This window comes from Poromitra crassiceps (genome assembly GCF_964638095.1).
Source record: "Poromitra crassiceps genome assembly, chromosome: 3".
Classification (NCBI taxonomy): Eukaryota; Metazoa; Chordata; class Actinopteri; order Beryciformes; family Melamphaidae; genus Poromitra; species Poromitra crassiceps.
In genome coordinates, this window is record NC_139625.1 from 80,614,231 (window position 1) to 80,633,091 (window position 18,861).

At 43.8% G+C, this 18,861-nt stretch overlaps 1 protein-coding gene across 8 annotated transcripts in view; it reads left to right on the top strand.

Moving 5' to 3' along the window:
• Positions 1–15,246, top strand: part of trim9 (tripartite motif containing 9) — a gene marked incomplete at both ends in the record, with an annotated part of 71,526 nt that extends 56,280 nt beyond the window's left edge. For 3 of the 8 annotated variants that reach the window (XM_083632587.1, XM_083632590.1, XM_083632588.1), the window contains 4 exons: positions 4,033–4,171; positions 6,345–6,648; positions 7,530–7,692; positions 15,169–15,246. In XM_083632587.1, coding sequence (XP_083488713.1) covers positions 4,033–4,171; positions 6,345–6,648; positions 7,530–7,692; positions 15,169–15,246 — 684 coding nt within the window. Of the gene's footprint in view, positions 1–4,032; positions 4,172–5,528; positions 5,568–6,311; positions 6,649–7,529; positions 7,693–15,168 lie in introns of all 8 variants that reach the window. The other 5 variants (XM_083632592.1, XM_083632593.1, XM_083632589.1 and 2 more) reach the window with 4 other exon arrangements.
• Between the last annotated feature and the right edge of the window lie 3,615 nt (positions 15,247–18,861).

Sequence of the window (18,861 nt, forward strand, 5' to 3'; positions counted from 1 at the left end):
GAAAAACAGGAATGCTCAGGGTAATAACTCACCTTTACCAAACACCAGCCCTCTCTCTGATTGGTGATGATCTCAACAAAGATGGCTTCACTCGGTGCCAGGGAGGACACCAGCACAGCGAGGAGGAATGTGAATCCTGACTGACTCTTTACGACCTTCCTATCACCAGCTACGGCCCTTCTCCCCTAGCCCTGCCCACTTCCCCTCCCACCACCTACACCCCCCTAACCCAGGAGTCACCTTGTTTGGCTTGTGACCCCACGTTGTGACGTCACAAAGATCTTAGGGAATCCAGACATTCAAATTTTAGTACATCAGTCAATAATATCATTCATGACATCATCAGTAACATCATCAATGATCTCACATGTTTTCCCCTCAGAATTCTGACTTTAATATGAGAACTCTGACTTTAAAATCAGAATTCAGATTCTTTTCTCTGAATTCTGAGTTTAAAATCAGAATCCTGACTTTTTTTCCTCAGAATTCAGACTTTTCGCCCTCAAAATTCTGACGTTAAATTCAGGACTCTGACATTAACACAGTATGGTCATTTTATTTTCAGAATTCTTTATTTAAGACTTTATTCTGAGAATCCTGATTTTAAATTCAGATTACATTTTTCACTTGTGGCCCTAATCTCTTCCCTAGCCCCGCCCCTTCACTAAACGTCGAGTGACTGACTGACTGACTGACTGACTGAGTGTCCTGACTTTGGTGTCTTCTGCCCCCTGGCCTACTATACTGCCAGCGCTGTGGGAAAAACAGGAATGCCCAGGGTAATAAGTCACCTTTACCAAACACAAGCCCTCTCTCTGATTGGCGACTGGCTCGACAAAGATGCCTTCACTCGGTGCCAGGGAGGACACCAGCACAGCTAGGGGGGGCGGGTGGGTGTGTGAAAGCAGGGCATTGTCATGGAGCTCCCTTGGGGTGGATGTGTGTCTGCTGACTCCATATGAGAGCGGGTCATGTGACATGGTAGCGGGTCATGTGATGTGGTATAGCAGTAGTAGTTGAATGACACCGTGTCAGGAGGGAGGGTGCGGGCGGTAACGCAGCTGTCCGTTGGGTTGATCCCGCGGGATGTGTGATCCGGGATCAAAGCGTCATGCGTACCCACCCAGAGGTTAGCCATGTAATCCATCCTCCTAAGACCCTCCCCGGGTCCCCACACTGCGGGGCCCTCTGGCTTTGTTGCAGCAGCAACTTATTCCTCCTGAACAACGCCCTCGCTACAATAGCAGGGGGGTGTCTGTGAGGGCAGTATCTGTGTCAGCCTTAAACCTGTAAAGACTCTCCCAACTATCAATCCAACAGTCTTTTATTCACTCACTTGGATTGTTAGGAGAAATGCTGTTTTTGGAGCTGTAAAACGATGGCCCCATTACCTAGTTTAGGAGGATTTGGTGATGTTTGGTGGTCCTACTAACTTTAATGGAGTTTCAACTGACATGGGAGATAATCACAGCATTTTCATTTTGGGATGACCTACTCCTTTAACGCCCCCTGCAGACTTATACAGTAGACGGCTCAGTCAGCTAAAATGCTGACAATGTAAAGTGAATGGTGTAGCATTAGAGACACGCTCTCAGCTTAATGTAAAGTGAATGGTGTAGCATCTAGAGCAGTGATCCTCACTATTTCTTCGATGAGAGCCGCACTGGCAGGACAAAGTCAATAGGAGAGCCACTTTTACCGCAAAACACCAAAAGCCACCCCAACCAAGCACATCTGCCTACCATTTTTTTGTTTTATTGTTTTCCACACACACACACACACACACACACACACACACACACACACACACACACACACACACACACACACACACACACACACACACACACACACACACACACACACACATATATATACCAGTTTCCCCTAGAAAATCTTTCAGGCCTGGAGGGATTTCGAAACGTACCCCGTCTGCAACGGTGGGGGCCCGTCGCTGGCGACGCTGAAGTTTTAGCTAACCTGTTCGCATCTATGTTGGCAATGGCATCCCAAGTATCATCATACTATTATGGGATGCGATTAGTTGTATTATGGGATGTGCGTTTCCCAGGCAACGACACACGTTGACACGTTTTGGAACAGCGCTGCACGCTGGCACAATACTCCTAAAAGCAAAATGATTATTGTTTTGAATGATTTGGCACCTTCTATTACTGTCAACACCAGTATTGTTGTATTGTAATAATATGCCATAAAGGTTTATTGAAATTTTGGGGAGAGCAGGGGGGAAAAAATCTTTTAAAAAAATCTAAAAAAAATATATATATATATATATATATATATATATATATATATATATATATATATTATTTTTTTCAATTTCTTAGAGCCGCCAACTAAAGCTTCGAGAGCCGCCAGCGTCTCGCGAACCGCGCAATGAGGAACTAGGATCTAGAGGCACGCTCTCAGCTTTAAGTTGGAAAGCAGGCTCACTCACTGCCAGCCAAAGTAGTCAAAGTCAAGTCAACTGGCCGTCATTTCTCCCCCTCCACCCTCGACTGTAATAGTCTGTATATGTGCAATATCTCTCTGTCTTCATCACAACTGTTGCATCTGAGGGCCATTACCATAACCCATTGATACCTGATGCAGCATTTGTGTGTGTATCCCTTTAAGACCGCGAACCGCATCCACGCGGTTCGCGGTCTTAAAGGGATACACACACAAATGAGGGATATATACACGCAAATGCTGCATCAGGTATCAATGGGTTAAAGTACAATCTGCGGCAGATTCACCGGCTGTATCTGTTAACTGCTAATTGGCAGACAGCATGATTGCTGCGCAGCTTGGAGTCATTGGAGTCAGTTTGGTCACATATTGAGTCAGTTTGGTCACATATTTGAGTGAGTGATGCAGAAGTAAAACCAATCCAGAATAACATACAGCATCTCAGAAGCATGAAATACATTTAGAAATGTTATGTTGTGTGTTGGGCGGCGGGGTGGTGTAGCTGTCTACTCCCTCGCCTAGCAACACCGGCCTGGTCGGCCATCCCTACAGATACAATTGGCCGTGTGGCGTGTCTATGGGGAGAAGCGCCGGCCAAGAGTTTGTGTCCTGGTCACTGCACTGATGCCTCTTCTGGTCGGCCTGTTTAGCGGGGAGAGGAACTGGGGGGAATAACGTGTTCCTCCGCACACTCACCACTCATCACAAACTCCTCGCTGTCAGATGAAAAGAAGTGACCGCACATGTATCTGAGGAGGCATTTGAGAGTCTAGAGACCCTCCCCAGAAAGAGGGGGTGGAGCAACAACCGGGACCGCTTAGACAGGGTAAAATTAGCCAAGTACAATTTGGAGAAAAAAGAAAGAATTGAACAATAGTCCAAATAGTGAGGGATGTTTTGTTTGATTCTGCTCCTATCTGACTCATTGTGGATCGGCAGCACACTGCGCTGACAGAGAGGAGCCTGCATGCGTCTATTTATACTCCACAGCATGGCTGCCTCACCCACGCTCCATTGTACAAACTCACACTCACTAATCCAAATGGGGCGCGCTCTCTGCGGCAACGAGCCTGCGGCTGCAACGAGCCTGCAACGAGGCTGCGGCTGCAACGAGCCTGCGGCTGCAACGAGCCTGCGGCTGCAACGAGGCTGCAACGAGCCTGCGGCTGCAACGAGCCTGCAATGAGCCTGCAATGAGCCTGCGGCTGCAACGAGCCTGCGGCTGTAACGAGCCTGCAACGAGCCTGCGGCTGTAACGAGCCTGCAACGAGCCTGCGGCTGCAACGAGCCTGCGGCTGTAACGAGCCTGCAACGAGCCTGCGGCTGCAACGAGCCTGCGGCTGTAACGAGCCTGCAACAAGCCTGCGGCTGCAACGAGCCTGCGGTTGTAACGAGCCTGCAACGAGCCTGCGGCTGTAACGAGCCTGCAACGAGCCTGCGGCTGGAACGAGCCTGGCGCGTTGACAAAGAAACGCGTACAGTACATGTAGTATGTCCATTTGGTGTGGTCATGTGACACATGTCTGCCTGTGTGGTCACTGGACACTGGTCTCTTTACAGGAGGTGTACGTGGGGCCGGAGAGCATCTGCACAGTGGACGGGCTCCACTTCAACAGCACCTACAGCTCCAGAGTGAAGGCCTTCAACGGCAGCGGCGTGGGCCAGTACAGCAAGACACTGATCATGCAGACCTCCGAGAGTAGGTCCAGCGCCGTCTCTCCACCTCGTATGGCTGCGGATCTGAAGGGAAAACCCATCCTCAAACAGAATCTCTGCATTTGTTCCATGTGATCTGGGATAGTCGGCTCAGTATTTATGAGCACAGAATGTCTTTCTTCCCCACAGTTAGAATCCAGAGAGATGAGACTCTAGTCTGTGTTGCTGTTCAAATAGACTTTCTAAATGTAAGATCTTCAAAGCATCTTGGGTGCATTTACTTTGATTTGTTGTATGCAGTGAAGCTCGATCCAAATACAAGCCGATATCTCCCATGATAAGGTACACGGGGGGGATCCTAGATCGTTTGTTGTGCTGCAGCAAACAGTTGACGATGATTTGATAGCAGTGCTGATAAGGGAAAATCACAAAGTGTCCCCAACGTCACTTTCTTAGTTATTGTCAGTGGAGTGAGTCGCTCCAATAAGCGCCCATTTGATGACATTGCAGAAGAGAGTCTTGGCTCAATCTCTTGTGCTTTTGTGAGAGATGAGGTCATTAACAGCACACACATCTGGACTAAACTCCAGAGGATCATAAGAAGAATATATTGCTGTTGCCAGACGAAAAGCCTTGTGTCAACAAAAAGTCAACTGCTCAGCAATGTAGAAAAACAAGCTCATGTCACATTGACAACCTATAAAGCAGCATGTAACCTTCAGCTCACGCAAAAACATCAACATCACCAACATAAAGTTACAAGCTGCCCCCCCCCCCAAAAAAAATCTGTGGTACTGGATATGAATTCTGTTTGAGAGTGTGTTTTCACTTTAAAACCAGTGCATACAGTAACAGCTGCTGTTGTATAATCTGTTGTATGTATAATCCACCCATGTATGTGCTTGCGTTCCCATTACTTATGCTGCTCTGTATAGAGGGGGAAGCTTGTCATCCATCAGTGGACCTGAAAGCCAGCATCCCCCCAGGATTCTTTCTTTCTTTCTGCAGAGCTCTGACAGCCTCTGACACTGACAGTAAAGTACATGGATTTTGTGAGCTTTATCCCCCAAAGAAGGCAATGTTTTTTTCTCAAGTAAATCAAGCATGAATTTCTTGATCAGAAAGGGCGTTGACATGCCTTGTTCTTTTGAAGTCCCCCCCCATTCCCCCCTGGTCTATTTTCTAGGAGCTCTCTGGCTGGACAGTGAATCTCAGTCTTCTTGTTTTGGGGGGGGGATCTCCTCTCTGGTCATTCGGCCACTGAGCTGAACCAGCTTCCCTGATCAAACCTGCTTCTACCTTCTCTGCCACCCTCCCCTTCCCCCGCTTTACCGCTTCACTCCGTTCTGCCCCTCTCCCTCTCTCTCTTTCTCTACCCCACCCTTCATTTCACATTTCAGCTGGACTCCCCCCATGCGATATGCAATCTATAGGCACAGGTACTGTCTGCACTGCTCCAACCCCCTCCTGGCCATCATTGCCTGCTTCATCCATGTGGTCTAGTGGGCAGCTCGTTACTCCATTATGAAGCTTTCACTACAGCCTTCTAATAAACCTTGTTTATTTCCCTGGGGAAATAAAGCTGTGTAATGAAACTTTACGGGACACAGTGACAACAATGAAAGCCTTGGATAAGTAAGTGTAGTGGAGCCCATATAAATAGCCAATGCCCCTCTAGGAAGCGCCCACACTATGGTCGTTTTTATGCTGGTATTATATTTTCCAAACCCTGGGTGAAATAGTATTTGCAAAATAGTCTACTTGGATGTTATATACTCCCACAAATGTAAGATAATCATCATAAAGCCAGTTTATTATCTTTTCTGTAATTGAGAATGTACTTTGCACTAACCGAATGATCCTGATGTGATCAACACCACCCATCTGGTGTTCCAAGCAGTTTACATGTCAAACAAATGACAATACTCATTTGCAGACTGTTTCCAGTTGAGGTATTTTACAGAAACATTTGAATAGTTATCACCATTAGTATGCTGCTAACAATTATAGTCAATCATAGGCGTTTGTAATAGTCACGTTTTTTCCTAACATTAAAATGATTTTTTTCCGACGTAACTTCACCTCATTCAACCTGATCCTCTAGTCTCACATCACCTTTGTGAAGTCTATTCACGCCACAGTTCCTGCTCATAATAACCTTCTGATTGTATCCTGCTCATAAGTCATTATTGATGCTAAACTGTGTGTCTCCGCAGTAGCTTGGTTCACGTTTGACCCGGCCTCTGCTCACCCGGACATCATGTTCACCAACGACAACCAGACGGTGACGTGCAACAGCTACGACGACCGGGTGGTGATGGGCAACACGGCGTTCTCCCGCGGCGTGCACTACTGGGAGATGACCCTCGACCGCTACGACAACCACCCGGACCCCGCCTTCGGGGTGGCCCGGGCCGACGTCCTGAAGGATGTGATGCTGGGGAAGGACGACAAGGCCTGGGCCATGTACGTGGACAACAACCGCTCCTGGTTCATGCACAACAACTCGCACACCAACAGGTAACGGAGGGAATTGATGCTTCATCATCTTGCTTCCATGAACCAAAGCAGACATCTCACCTTTTGGCGGGCGTCCGGGTAGTGCAGCGGTAGATTCCCTGCCTACCAACACAACGGTCGCAGGTTCACGCCCCGTGTTGCCACCGGCTTGGTCGGGCATCGCATCCATACAGGCACAATTGGCCGTGTCTGCGGGTGGGAAGCCGGATTAATGGGGTGTGTCACTGCACTAGCGCCTCCTGTGGTCAGACACCGCTTCGGGCGGGGGGGGGGGGGATTGTGGGGAATAGCGTGATCCTCCCGTGCGCTACATCCTGCTGGTGAAACTCCTCGCTGTCAGGTGAAAAGAAGCGGCTAGAGACTTCACATGTATCGGAGGAAGCACATGCTAGTTTACAACTCTCCCCAGATCAACGACCAGGACACCTCGGCATGGGGGAATTGGCGATGTACAATTGGGGAGGAAATGGAGAATCCCCCCCTTCCCCCAGCTTACTCAACTTATTAAGAGTGCTGTCAGTCTCTTTGTGTTTCTCAATGTGAATCATAACAGAAATTAGCTTTTAATATGTAGTGGTGTCCTTTTTGTAACTTTTAAGTCCCTATAAGTAAAGTTATTATTATTGTATTATTATTGAGGGTAGCACATGGATAGACCCTTCTCACGGGGGCCATTTTGTGTCAAAAAGGCAGGGTAAACACAGGTGCAAGCAAAACACTAATGAGGGTTTCAAACGTCCATGATTGGAATTTGGAAACCCTCATTAGTGTTTTGCTTGCACCTGTGTTTACCCTGCCTTTTTGACACAAAATGGCCCCCGTGAAAAGGGTCTATTGCTAAAGGGTTGCTTCTTTCTTTGGTGTCTCTGTGTGTGATGAAGGACGGATGGCGGCATCAGTAAAGGTGCTACAATAGGAGTGTTGCTTGACTTCAGCCGTGGGATCCTCATCTTCCTCATCAACGATGAGCAGCAGGGGCCGGTGGCATTCGAAGCCCTGGAGGGCGTCTATTACCCAGCTATCAGCCTCAACCGAAACGTCCAGGTACACAAAGACACTGTGTTTATTATTGTATCATATTTATCATCATTTATCATCATTTAATCACAGTATACAACACAACACAGCACAGCAAGTGGTCTGGAGTGGAGTGGCGTGTGAAGGAGGGCGAGCAAACAGAATTTACCCATTGGGATCAATAAAGTATCACATTAATATTATTATTTGGGTCAAAGTTGCTAATTTGGCCTCAAGTCTGCATTCCAACTGTGAGTTTTACAAATATGTGAGTACGGTAGAATAAACCTTGAAAAAACAAGACTTTCAAAGAGTCAGCTAACAGTTAGTAGCTTTGAATTTATTGTTGCCCTTGTCCATTTTTCTTATGTTTAATGACGTTTATATTGGTGCCTACTATCCAATGCTCCAAATCCTTCAGTTACTAGACAATGGCTCAACATCTCCACCTGCAGGCAGCAAGAGGGATTTTAAACACACTGACAATCAGTTCAAAAGCAAACTTACAGTATTTCACAGTCAGCGAGTAAAATTAAAACTATGAGTAAAATAAAGATAGACAGTTATTAAAGTAAATGTATTTGTAATAGATCAATAAAATTACTTTATATTTGTATTTAACTATATAAGGTGGAAAGTAACCCAGTACATTTACTCAAGTACTCTACATAAGTAAAGTTTTCAGGTATGGTATTTCAGGTATTTTTGTGAGACTTTTACTCATATACCAGTACTATATTATTTCAGAGGTAAATATTGTACTTTTTACTCCTCTACATCTTACTGCTATAATAAGGCGGCCCGGTTCCACGCGGCACACAATTGCTTGAGTGACATCACTGATGACATCACAATTGCTCAAGTGACATCACTGATGCTCAAGCCAGTGTGTTAAGCCTGGATGGGCACAAAGACTGTCTCAATGAAGAGTTACTGAATCCCCCCGAGAATCAGGCAAAGACTGTGAAAGCAATCCTTGAATTTGTCGCCGCCGCAGGATTACTCCTGTGGAAGTAGAAACACCATGAACAGTAATAGTCCAGACCTGTGAGAAGCAGCAGTGTGCCGCAAGGCATATAGTCTGCCGGAAAGCCATCAGAAGAAGAAGAAGAGATTAGAAGAAGAAGAATATTCCCCACCTGTGAGAGGCAGTAATGTGCTGCAAGGCATCCAGTCTGCCGGAAAGAAGAAGAAGAACATGCTCAAGCCAGAGAAACACCGGTTTGAGCGTCCAAAGCTAAACACATGAGTTTGCACGAGTCTGGTCATAAAAAAGTGCGCCCATGGCACATCCTCTCCAGCAGGCGCGGACTGCACCATCGGGAGCGGCGGGCCGTTTCCCGGTGGCCTGGCCTGGCCTGCAAATGTATTTATTTATTTCTTTTTCCCCGCAGCGCAGTCAGGCCACTCACTGAACAGCAGGCCAGGCAGGCCAGTATGTATAAGTGTTCCTAGTTGCACGGATAGCAGGCAGGCAGGCTGCAGGCAGCCAGGCAGGTAGGAATGAGTTGACTTGTCAGTCAGAAGCTGGTCAGAAGCTGCTGAGAGAGAGACCCCAGCGCTGGTGGGCGGGGCTTGGCAAAATGGAGAAGAAAAGAGGTGCAGAGAGGTGGAAAGAGAGGAGCCTATGTTGTGTCTTGGCCTAAACTACAGTGGTAGACAATTGTCTATTGCCTCTAGAATATTCGAGAGAAATTAAATTAATAACACTAATTTATTTATTTATTTATTTATTTATTTATTTATTTATTTATTTATATTAGGCTATATTTAAAAAAATCCCATTGGTCAAATGTAAACAGTAGTGGCTAAACTGAAAGTATGGGTTGGATTGCTTTTGGGATTTTCTTCACAAAAGTGGAGAAGGAGGCAGAAGCAGCACTAGCACTGCAGCAGGTGCTCCTGCAGAGCTGGAGGTGGTGTTGAACTTATCAGAATCAGGAATCTTCAGGTAGGCTACAATTTCAGAACATAAATATAAGCATAATGCTTATTGCTTTCACATTAATGTGCTTTATGAGATTATCAGTAGGACTGCACAATACAGTTCAAAGTGGAGATGAAGCAGTTTGATTTTATTATTTTTCTATTTGCATTTCACCTCAGACAAGACAGGACACTGCACTCTTCCTTAAATTACCGTAAGTTTGCTGTGAAGCTTTTGTACAGAGGCATGTTTTTGCTTTATGTCTTCATATTATACTTGCAGTTATCTAGGCAATGTTGAATTATATTAGTGAACAAATAGGTAACATGTAACATCACGTTAGCATTATATTCACTAACTTGCTTCAAACAGCCCAAATGTTTCGCCGGCGACCAAAGGTTGCCGGCATGTGTGTGTCCGCGTGTGTTGGCCTGGCCTGCTGGGTGGAGTCAAACTCCCGGCCTGAAAGATGATCCTAGTCTGCCACTGCTCTCCAGAGTCCCCACCCTTCGCCTGCACATTTCTACTTTATCTGATAGCTGTAGTTACTTTGCAGAATAAGGTTTACATGTAACTTGACAGCAGGGAGAGCTTCCTCATACCAAGACAATTGCAGTCATTATCACACATCCTCATTCCAGGACAAAAACACACTGGGTTCGGTTTTGCCATGGCGAGCAGCATGTAACCAAACTGCTAGCTCCATCCTCAACTGTCGTGTTCTAGCTTATTTTTAAACACTACCTTTCGTACGCATTAAAAAAAAAATCATAAGCTGAGCATTAAGTGATAACTTACTTTGCTGGAGTCCCAGCGTTTTTCCGTTGGCTCGGTTGAAAATATGCATCTATTATTCTGCACTGCACTGAGGAGCTAGCCTGAGGAGCGGCCCAACGAATGCAATGGGGTCCGTATTCATGTTGACACCAGCAAGCCAAACCCCAACAAGGTGGAGTTCAATTTGTACTTGGACATGAACGGGATCATTCGCCCGGGTACTGTACTGAGATGTCTTTTCTTATCCAACTGAGTTGAACAAATTGTGCAATGATGCTTGTTCAATTATCACGTCTTGCAGTGCATTTAGCACTGATTTTAGAGCAATCCTGTGTAGTGTCTCTGTGTCACTTTGTTTGTGGTCGTTTGACGTTGTTTGTAATGTTGTGATGAGGCTGTGTGCACTTTTTGCCCAAAACACATTTCCCCCAGGGGACAATAAAGTTGATCTCATCATGTCATCTCATCTCATCTCTCTCATGAGTAAAGTCCTAAATCCCCACATCGCCCTGCTGTAAATTACCCATGTTTAATACATTTTTTAAACCTGTGGTGCAAAAGAAAAGGAGGCAAGTATGAACGGAGGGAGGAGGGTTTCAAGCAGAGGGGTTGAACTTAAAAAGAGGAAGGGTGGATGAGAAGAAGTAACAAAGAAAGGAGATTGATAAATGAGTTGTCACACTTTAGGGCCTCTTCTCCTTCCTCTATCTGCTTCTCATCATCCTCCGGATATTATGACACACATTGCCTGCGTGCACAGATAGCACATTGACAAACACACACACACACACACACACACACACACACACACACACGCACACACACACACACACACACACAAACACACACACACACACACACACACACACACACACACACACATGTCTCAGGAGTCTCCAGTTTCAGTTGGCTAGGTCTCACCCTGGCACACAGCCAGGCGGTAAGACAAATCAACCCAGAAACTGTCTGACTGTGTCTTAATGGTCACCTTGTATACAGTAGTGACAAGGCATTACACAGGAAGTTGAATGGTTAAATAAGATTGTTTTATGTAAGGGAGAGCAGGGCATGTGGTCACACCTTTCATGCATTGGTGTATTTCTCATTAGTGCCTTAATTACTGCTGAGAAACAATATTTGTCAGGAACACTTTATAATAACTGTACGCTACCAAACACTAAATAAGCTACCGTAAATTCCGGACTATAAGCCGCGGCTTTTTTCCCGTTTTTTGGCCTTTTTTGCCCCCTGCGGCTTATATAACGGTGCGTCTTATCTATGGATTTTTTCCAAAAAAAAAAAAAAAATCTCTCTTTTTTAGCACTCTTTCTAACTATAAATCCACTTCTGTTTTAATTTCCTCTCTTGCCCTCTTTTAACAACATAACATAACATAACATAACACAACACAGGTAAGCAGAAAGAAAAAGACGAAGCAATCACGCCATGAATGAGGAAATGACTCACCTGCTGGAGGCTGGAGATACACGCTTGGGCTAAACTTTTACTCCGTGAAACACTATCGATTAAGTCCGACATCGCTCAGAGGTTTTGAGCAGCTTGAAAACAAGTTTGAAAACGTGCAGAAGTCCATCCACTCACTCACTAAAGAAACTAAGGCAACCGTGAACAGAGTTTATAATGCGGAAAAGCGCATCCGCGCACTGGAGGACAAAAACAACACAGTGAGTCCGAAAATGGATAAAATGCAAAATCGAAACCCTGCACACGCAGGTTGATGACTTAATCAGCAGGAGTAAAAGAAATAACATTCGCCTGATCAATGTAAAAGAGGAGCTGAGATTGGTGACATGGACGCTTTTGTGGCAAAATCCTGTGTTACATCCTGGACCTGAAGGAAGGCGAGAAACCACCAGAGGTGGACAGGGCACACCGGGCGCCTCGGCCACGTCCAGACCCCGGCCTGCCACCGAGGGCCATCTTCATCTGCCTACTCCGCTGGCCCGACCGTCAACTCATCCTCCAGGCTGCGGGGAAGAAGCCCCTCACCTGGGAGGGTACGCGCTTTTTCGTCGGCAGGACCTCTCCGCGTTGGTGCAACAGAAACGCGCAACATACAACAGCATCATCGAGTCAATGGATATCGCTTTGGCGTACTGTACCCAGCGAGACTCGTCATAACCAGACCGGACTATCTTTAGCACTCTTTCTAACTATAAATCCACTTCTGTTTTAATTTCCTCTCTTGCCCTCTTTTCACCACACCGCGGACACTGTGTGCCCAGCGGCGGAACAAGAGCTCAAAGTGAAACTGCCGAATATCTTTTGAGTTGGACTGGTCAATAGTACTGTGAGTAACTAAAATAAAAAAATAAAAAACGGAATTCTCTCTTCTTTAGCACTCTTTCTAACTATAAATCCACTTCTGTTTTAATTTCCTCTCTTGCCCTCTTTTCACCACACCGCGGACACTGTGTGCACTGTAAAAAAAACAAAAAATACCACAATGTGTGATTTTGTCTGGGGATTAGTGACCTGACTTTTGTTTTGTTGAAATGTTAATAAATGGGAGCTTCCCCAAACAGCCTCTCTTTCCCGACAATCCCCTCTGTGCACGAAGCCTTACATATGGTAATTAAACATCAAAACACCCGCGGCTTATAGACCGGTGCGGCTTATAGAAGAAAAAAATAGTCACCTTTGAAGGTGCGGCTTATAGACCGGTGCGTCTTATAGTCCGGAATTTACGGTACTTAGTTATTCAATACTGGTGTGGACGGACATTCCTTGCTTTACTTTGAGTCACTTTTAGTCCAGCACCAGTTTTATTCAGCTGGTGTGGGGATGTGATGTGTAGGATGTTACAGTAGGATGTGATGTGTGGGATGTTACAGTAGGATGTTACAGTAGGATGTGATGTGTAGGATGTTACAGTAGGATGTTACAGTAGGATGTGATGTGTAGGATGTTACAGTAGGATGTGATGTGTATGATGTGATGTGTAGGATGTGATGTGTAGGATGTGATGTGTAGGATGTTACAGTAGGATGTTACAGTAGGATGTGATGTGTAGGATGTTACAGTAGGATGTGATGTGTAGGATGTTACAGTAGGATGTGATGTGTAGGATGTTACAGTAGGATGTGATGTGTAGGATGTTACAGTAGGATGTGATGTGTAGGATGTTATGTGTAGGATGTTACAGTAGGATGTGATGTGTATGATGTTATGTGTAGGATGTTACAGTAGGATGTGATGTGTAGGATGTGATGTGTAGGATGTTACAGTAGGATGTGATGTGTAGGATGTTACAGTAGGATGTGATGTGTAGGATGTTACAGTAGGATGTGATGTGTAGGATGTTACAGTAGGATGTGATGTGTAGGATGTTACAGTAGGATGTGATGTGTAGGATGTTACAGTAGGATGTGATGTGTAGGATGTTACAGTAGGATGTGATGTGTAGGATGTTACAGTAGGATGTGATGTGTAGGATGTGATGTGTAGGATGTTACAGTAGGATGTGATGTGTAGGATGTTACAGTAGGATGTGATGTGTAGGATGTGATGTGTAGGATGTTACAGTAGGATGTGATGTGTAGGATGTTACAGTAGGATGTGATGTGTAGGATGTTACAGTAGGATGTGATGTGTAGGATGTTACAGTAGGATGTGATGTGTAGGATGTGATGTGTAGGATGTGATGTGTAGGATGTTATGTGTAGGATGTGATGTGTAGGATGTGATGTGTAGGGATGTTACAGTAGGATGTGATGTGTAGGATGTTACAGTAGGATGTGATGTGTAGGATGTTACAGTAGGATGTGATGTGTAGGATGTGATGTGTAGGATGTTATGTGTAGGATGTGATGTGTAGGATGTGATGTGTAGGGATGTTACAGTAGGGCCCAACCCTTTATTTTTGACAAAGTGTTCCATAAGTTTATGGATAATTAGAGGGTTATTGTGCTCTTGGCTTTAATTGAGTGTACCTGCACTGTAAATCCTGTGTTAGATACAGGTGAGTTTATTTCTTGTTATTGTGCTGTTGGTTTTAATTGAGTGTACCTGCACTGTAAATCCTGTTAGATACAGGTGAGTTTATTTCTTGTTATTGTGCTGTTGGCTTTAATTGAGTGTACCTGCACTGTAAATCCTGTGTTAGATACAGGTGAGTTTATTTCTTGTTATTGTGCTGTTGGCTTTAATTGAGTGTACCTGCACTGTAAATCCTGTTAGATACAGGTGAGTTTATTTCTTGTTATTGTGCTGTTGGCTTTAATTGAGTGTACCTGCACTGTAAATCCTGTGTTAGATACAGGTGAGTTTATTTCTTGTTATTGTGCTGTTGGCTTTAATTGAGTGTACCTGCACTGTAAATCCTGTGTTAGATACAGGTGAGTTTATTTCTTGTTATTGTGCTGTTGGCTTTAATTGAGTGTACCTGCACTGTAAATCCTGTGTTAGATACAGGTGAGTTTATTTCTTGTTATTGTGCTGTTGGCTTTGAGAGTTCAGGTGGCTGTGCTGTAAATCCTGTTGAGATGCAGGTGAATTTTAGTTATTATTCTGGCCTTAATTTTGGGTATATGTGCGCTGTGAGGGGGGCCCTTTATGCATCCGCCTATGGTATGGAGTAGTTAGACCTAGTTACACCTGGACCACCTACTACAACATTAAAATACTTCTGACAGGTTATATTAATGCATCAATATTTTAACACAGAGTCGTCATTTCTTCCACTATTTTTCCATTATGATATTGCTACTTTTACTGTACTTTAGTAAAGAATCGGGAGTGTTTTTTCCACCACTGTGCATTTCTCTCATGCTCTGTAGGTCACTCTGCATACTGGTCTACCCATCCCCGATTTCTACACCCCAGGAGAGGCCGACCCTACTGGCTCTGTGTGCTGATCTATGAACCCCCCCAACACCAAATCCCAGCCCTCTCCTGACCAACTGACACCTTGACTCCTGTTTGAGGCCTATCCAGCGCTGATCCATGCCTTCATCATACCGAAAGGAAACCTTGGACACACGGACCATCTGCAGGTCATTGTCAAAACCAACTGCTTTGCCATCTGTACGTCGTATCTTCACGATACACATCAACTATAGTTGAAGATACTATAGTGCATCCAACCACCAGATAAAATCCTCTTGACACAAAACTACTGGACTGTGAACGTTATTCCTGAAAATAAGGTATGCGATAGAACCGCTGTGCTTAAAGGATCTTTCCTTTCCTTTGGCAAATGACATCAAGACTAAGTTGAAATGAGCCACCGTCAGACCATCCACATACACACGTATCTCTTCTTCTACTGCTTTCTCTCTCTTTCATACACACACAAACACAATATCCTGTATATTACTCTTTCTTTTTCGTACTTCTTCCTTACATTTGCTCACGAACATTGTCATATATTTCAAACGCCAAGGCGAGCACAACTTGAAAACAAATGGTTTGTTAACTGGTGTGTGCAGAGGAGGAGCGGGCAGCGGCTTGCACTGATCCTGGGAAGAGAGCAATAGTCCCTCAACTGTGTTCCTGTTGTATTCTCGTCAGTGTCAGTGAGGCACTCTTATAGTGGCTTTAGCTTGTGTGAACCTTCTATATAGTTTGTAAAAAAATACAGCATCGGTGTATAAATGCAACCGGAAAGCAAGACCAGAGCAGCTCTCAAAAGGAGAGGGTGTCATTTTGTTTAATATACATTATAGTATCCTGCTTATTATGAACAGTGTGAATGACGACGGTGATGAAGGTTATATGGTGACAATGTGATGATTGACATTATTGATTGGATTGATATTCTGTTTGAATAAGGTGCTATTGCAACTTGCTTAGTTATTATAGCTCTTTTACTGTAGGTGACTGATTCCTGGTAGTTTTGTACTATTGTTATTGAAATGAATCTATTGCAAAGAGGTGTATAGCTAAATAAGTTATTGATGTTCCGTTTTTTTCCCCCAATGATAATTCATCATTGTTACTTTATTTGATATATAGTTATTAAAGAAATGTGGTCCAAATGAAATCTTTTTATGTACATGCTTACGGAAGTAGTTTTGATTGTGTTCTCAAACTGGAGAGTAATATCAGTTATCGTGAGAACCAGGTTATGTTCTCCAAAAGCAACAGCCAGAACAGTGATGTGTGAAGCAATGTTTGTGGCAACGCATATGGGCAACAGTCCCTGCAACAGGCAGCAGATGTTGGCAACCAAATGTCCCAAAGTGATTAAAATACAAATGGCTGTTGACCATCTGAGTTGCTGAAATGTTTGCCGTGTGTGTTGCTGCCCTGAGACTTACATGTCCAACATATACTTAAGGTGCTATCCTGTGTTGAAGCTTCATGGGTGTGCCTTTTCCCACCAATACCCCATAGACTAATATCACTTTGCTACAAACTAGATTCATTGCTTCAGCAGAGTCTCCTGTAACATCTGTGATGCCTGACTTCACCCTGCTGCTACATATTTTTACTATAGTAAAGGGCAAAACTCAACGCTAATTATGTTTCCTATGGATGTAACCACAGTATTTAAACGGCCACTTTGCGGATTTTCAACTGGCTTTGTATCATTACAAAATAGGTATTATATGCAAATGAACAATGTTTAACCCTCCATCTTGCCTGGACCGAGAGGTCCCTGTTCATTCACAGAACTTCCTGGTCCAAATGATGTCATAATGGTGTCACTATTAGGCTACTGTCACCATTTACTATCACTATCATTATCATTATTGCTCTTTCTACCTTCATTTGTAGAATTCCCTGGAGAAAATGACATCGTTATGACATCATTTAGAGCAGGACATCATTCTGTGAATGAATGGGGAGCTCTCGGTCCAGAGAAGATGGAGGGAAGTTGTTTATTGCACACAAACTACTCATTTCGTAATGATACAAAGCTGCTTACAAATCGGCAAAGTGGCCCTTTGAGAGAATATACAGTCAGGTGTGGCAAGGTCTTCTTATTTTCTGATTCCTCTGTGAATTTTGTTTCCTTTGGGATCACAATGATTGTAAATCATCTGGGACTGATACCACATGGCTGGTCAAATGGCTGTGCACAGTAACCTATATCACATGTTCTAGTATAGTGCATGTTGCTAAAGGCTGCTGCCCAGGTTGCAAGGTTGAATTCAAAGTATGTAACAGTTAATTGGTTGTTTTTCCAAGATAAGCCTTTTGTCTGATTGCAATTAAAACACTAGACTCTCTCTCTGAAATATTTCGAGTACAAAAGCAGGCCGTTTACCAGCGGGTCAGTGAGCAGGGAGCTTCCTCATACCGAGACGAGACAAGTGCAGCCATTATCACAGCATTACACAACCAGGACAAGAATCCAGGACAAAAACACGCTGGGTTCAATCCAACAGCAGAACAACAATTAATGGGGGGGGTTGTAATTTTCAAAATCCATATACAGTATGTCTAGCTTGGGGTGCCACACATTTCTGTTACTTTTCAACTCAATATACTGTATACGTATACTCACACGATACATTCTGTGTTAATATGTGATGGTATTGACTTGTTTTGTTGGAAAATAATATAATTGTGTGTTGTTCCAATCACAGAGATGAGCTGAAAATGAGAAATTATTTGAAGAATCCTCCTAGTCCTATCTTTCTCCAACAGTGTGATTGTAATTTTTTTTCTGAACCAGCCAAAAACACCTTAATGTTGTTAACGGTCAAACTAGTGAGAGAGATCTGAAGTCATAGAGCTTATAAGCACCTGGCAAACTCTTATGAATGATTAGAAAGCTACACATAGTCGCTGGGCGACGCAGGATGTTATTTCTCCCACTGAACAGGTGTGTGTGTGTGTGTGTGTGTGTGTGTGTTATTTACATTATAACCTCATTTTAACTCCAAAGCGATTTGTTGAATTGTTGCCCTGTTTGAGGATGGAATGTCATGTTCTGTTATTTACAATGCTACTCAGATATTATGTCTAGGGAGACTTTTATGGAGACTATGAAATTATTACCATGTTTTTTGACACTTATTATGATTACTATGATTATGAATTATATGACTATCATTACCACATTACTGCTATTATTATGATTATTTGACGTGTAATATGAGCCTCTGTGTTTTATGTATGTGAGAATATTCAATAAATAGGTGTCAACAAGGTGTCATGGTGCCTGAATTATCTATCTATCTATCTATCTATCTATCTATCTATCTATCTATCTATCTATCTATCTATTTATTCCCATTCATAAAACTGAAACAACCAAAAATTCAGAAAAGCTTTTTTTTTTTTTTTTTTTTTTAGATTTTTAGATTTTTTTTTTTAGATTTTCAGATCTTTTTAAGATATTCATAATACTCACATTAGTTGAGTGCTATATAGCCTACTTACTATAATAGTTTTAGAGTGTTTAGTTGGGTTTATCCTTTATTTAGTTAGCAGAAAGTGGCACGGGAAATCCCTCCCCCTTGCTCTCACAACTTGAAAGAGGAGGAGACTCCCGCATCAAAACCGCCTCCACGTTACCC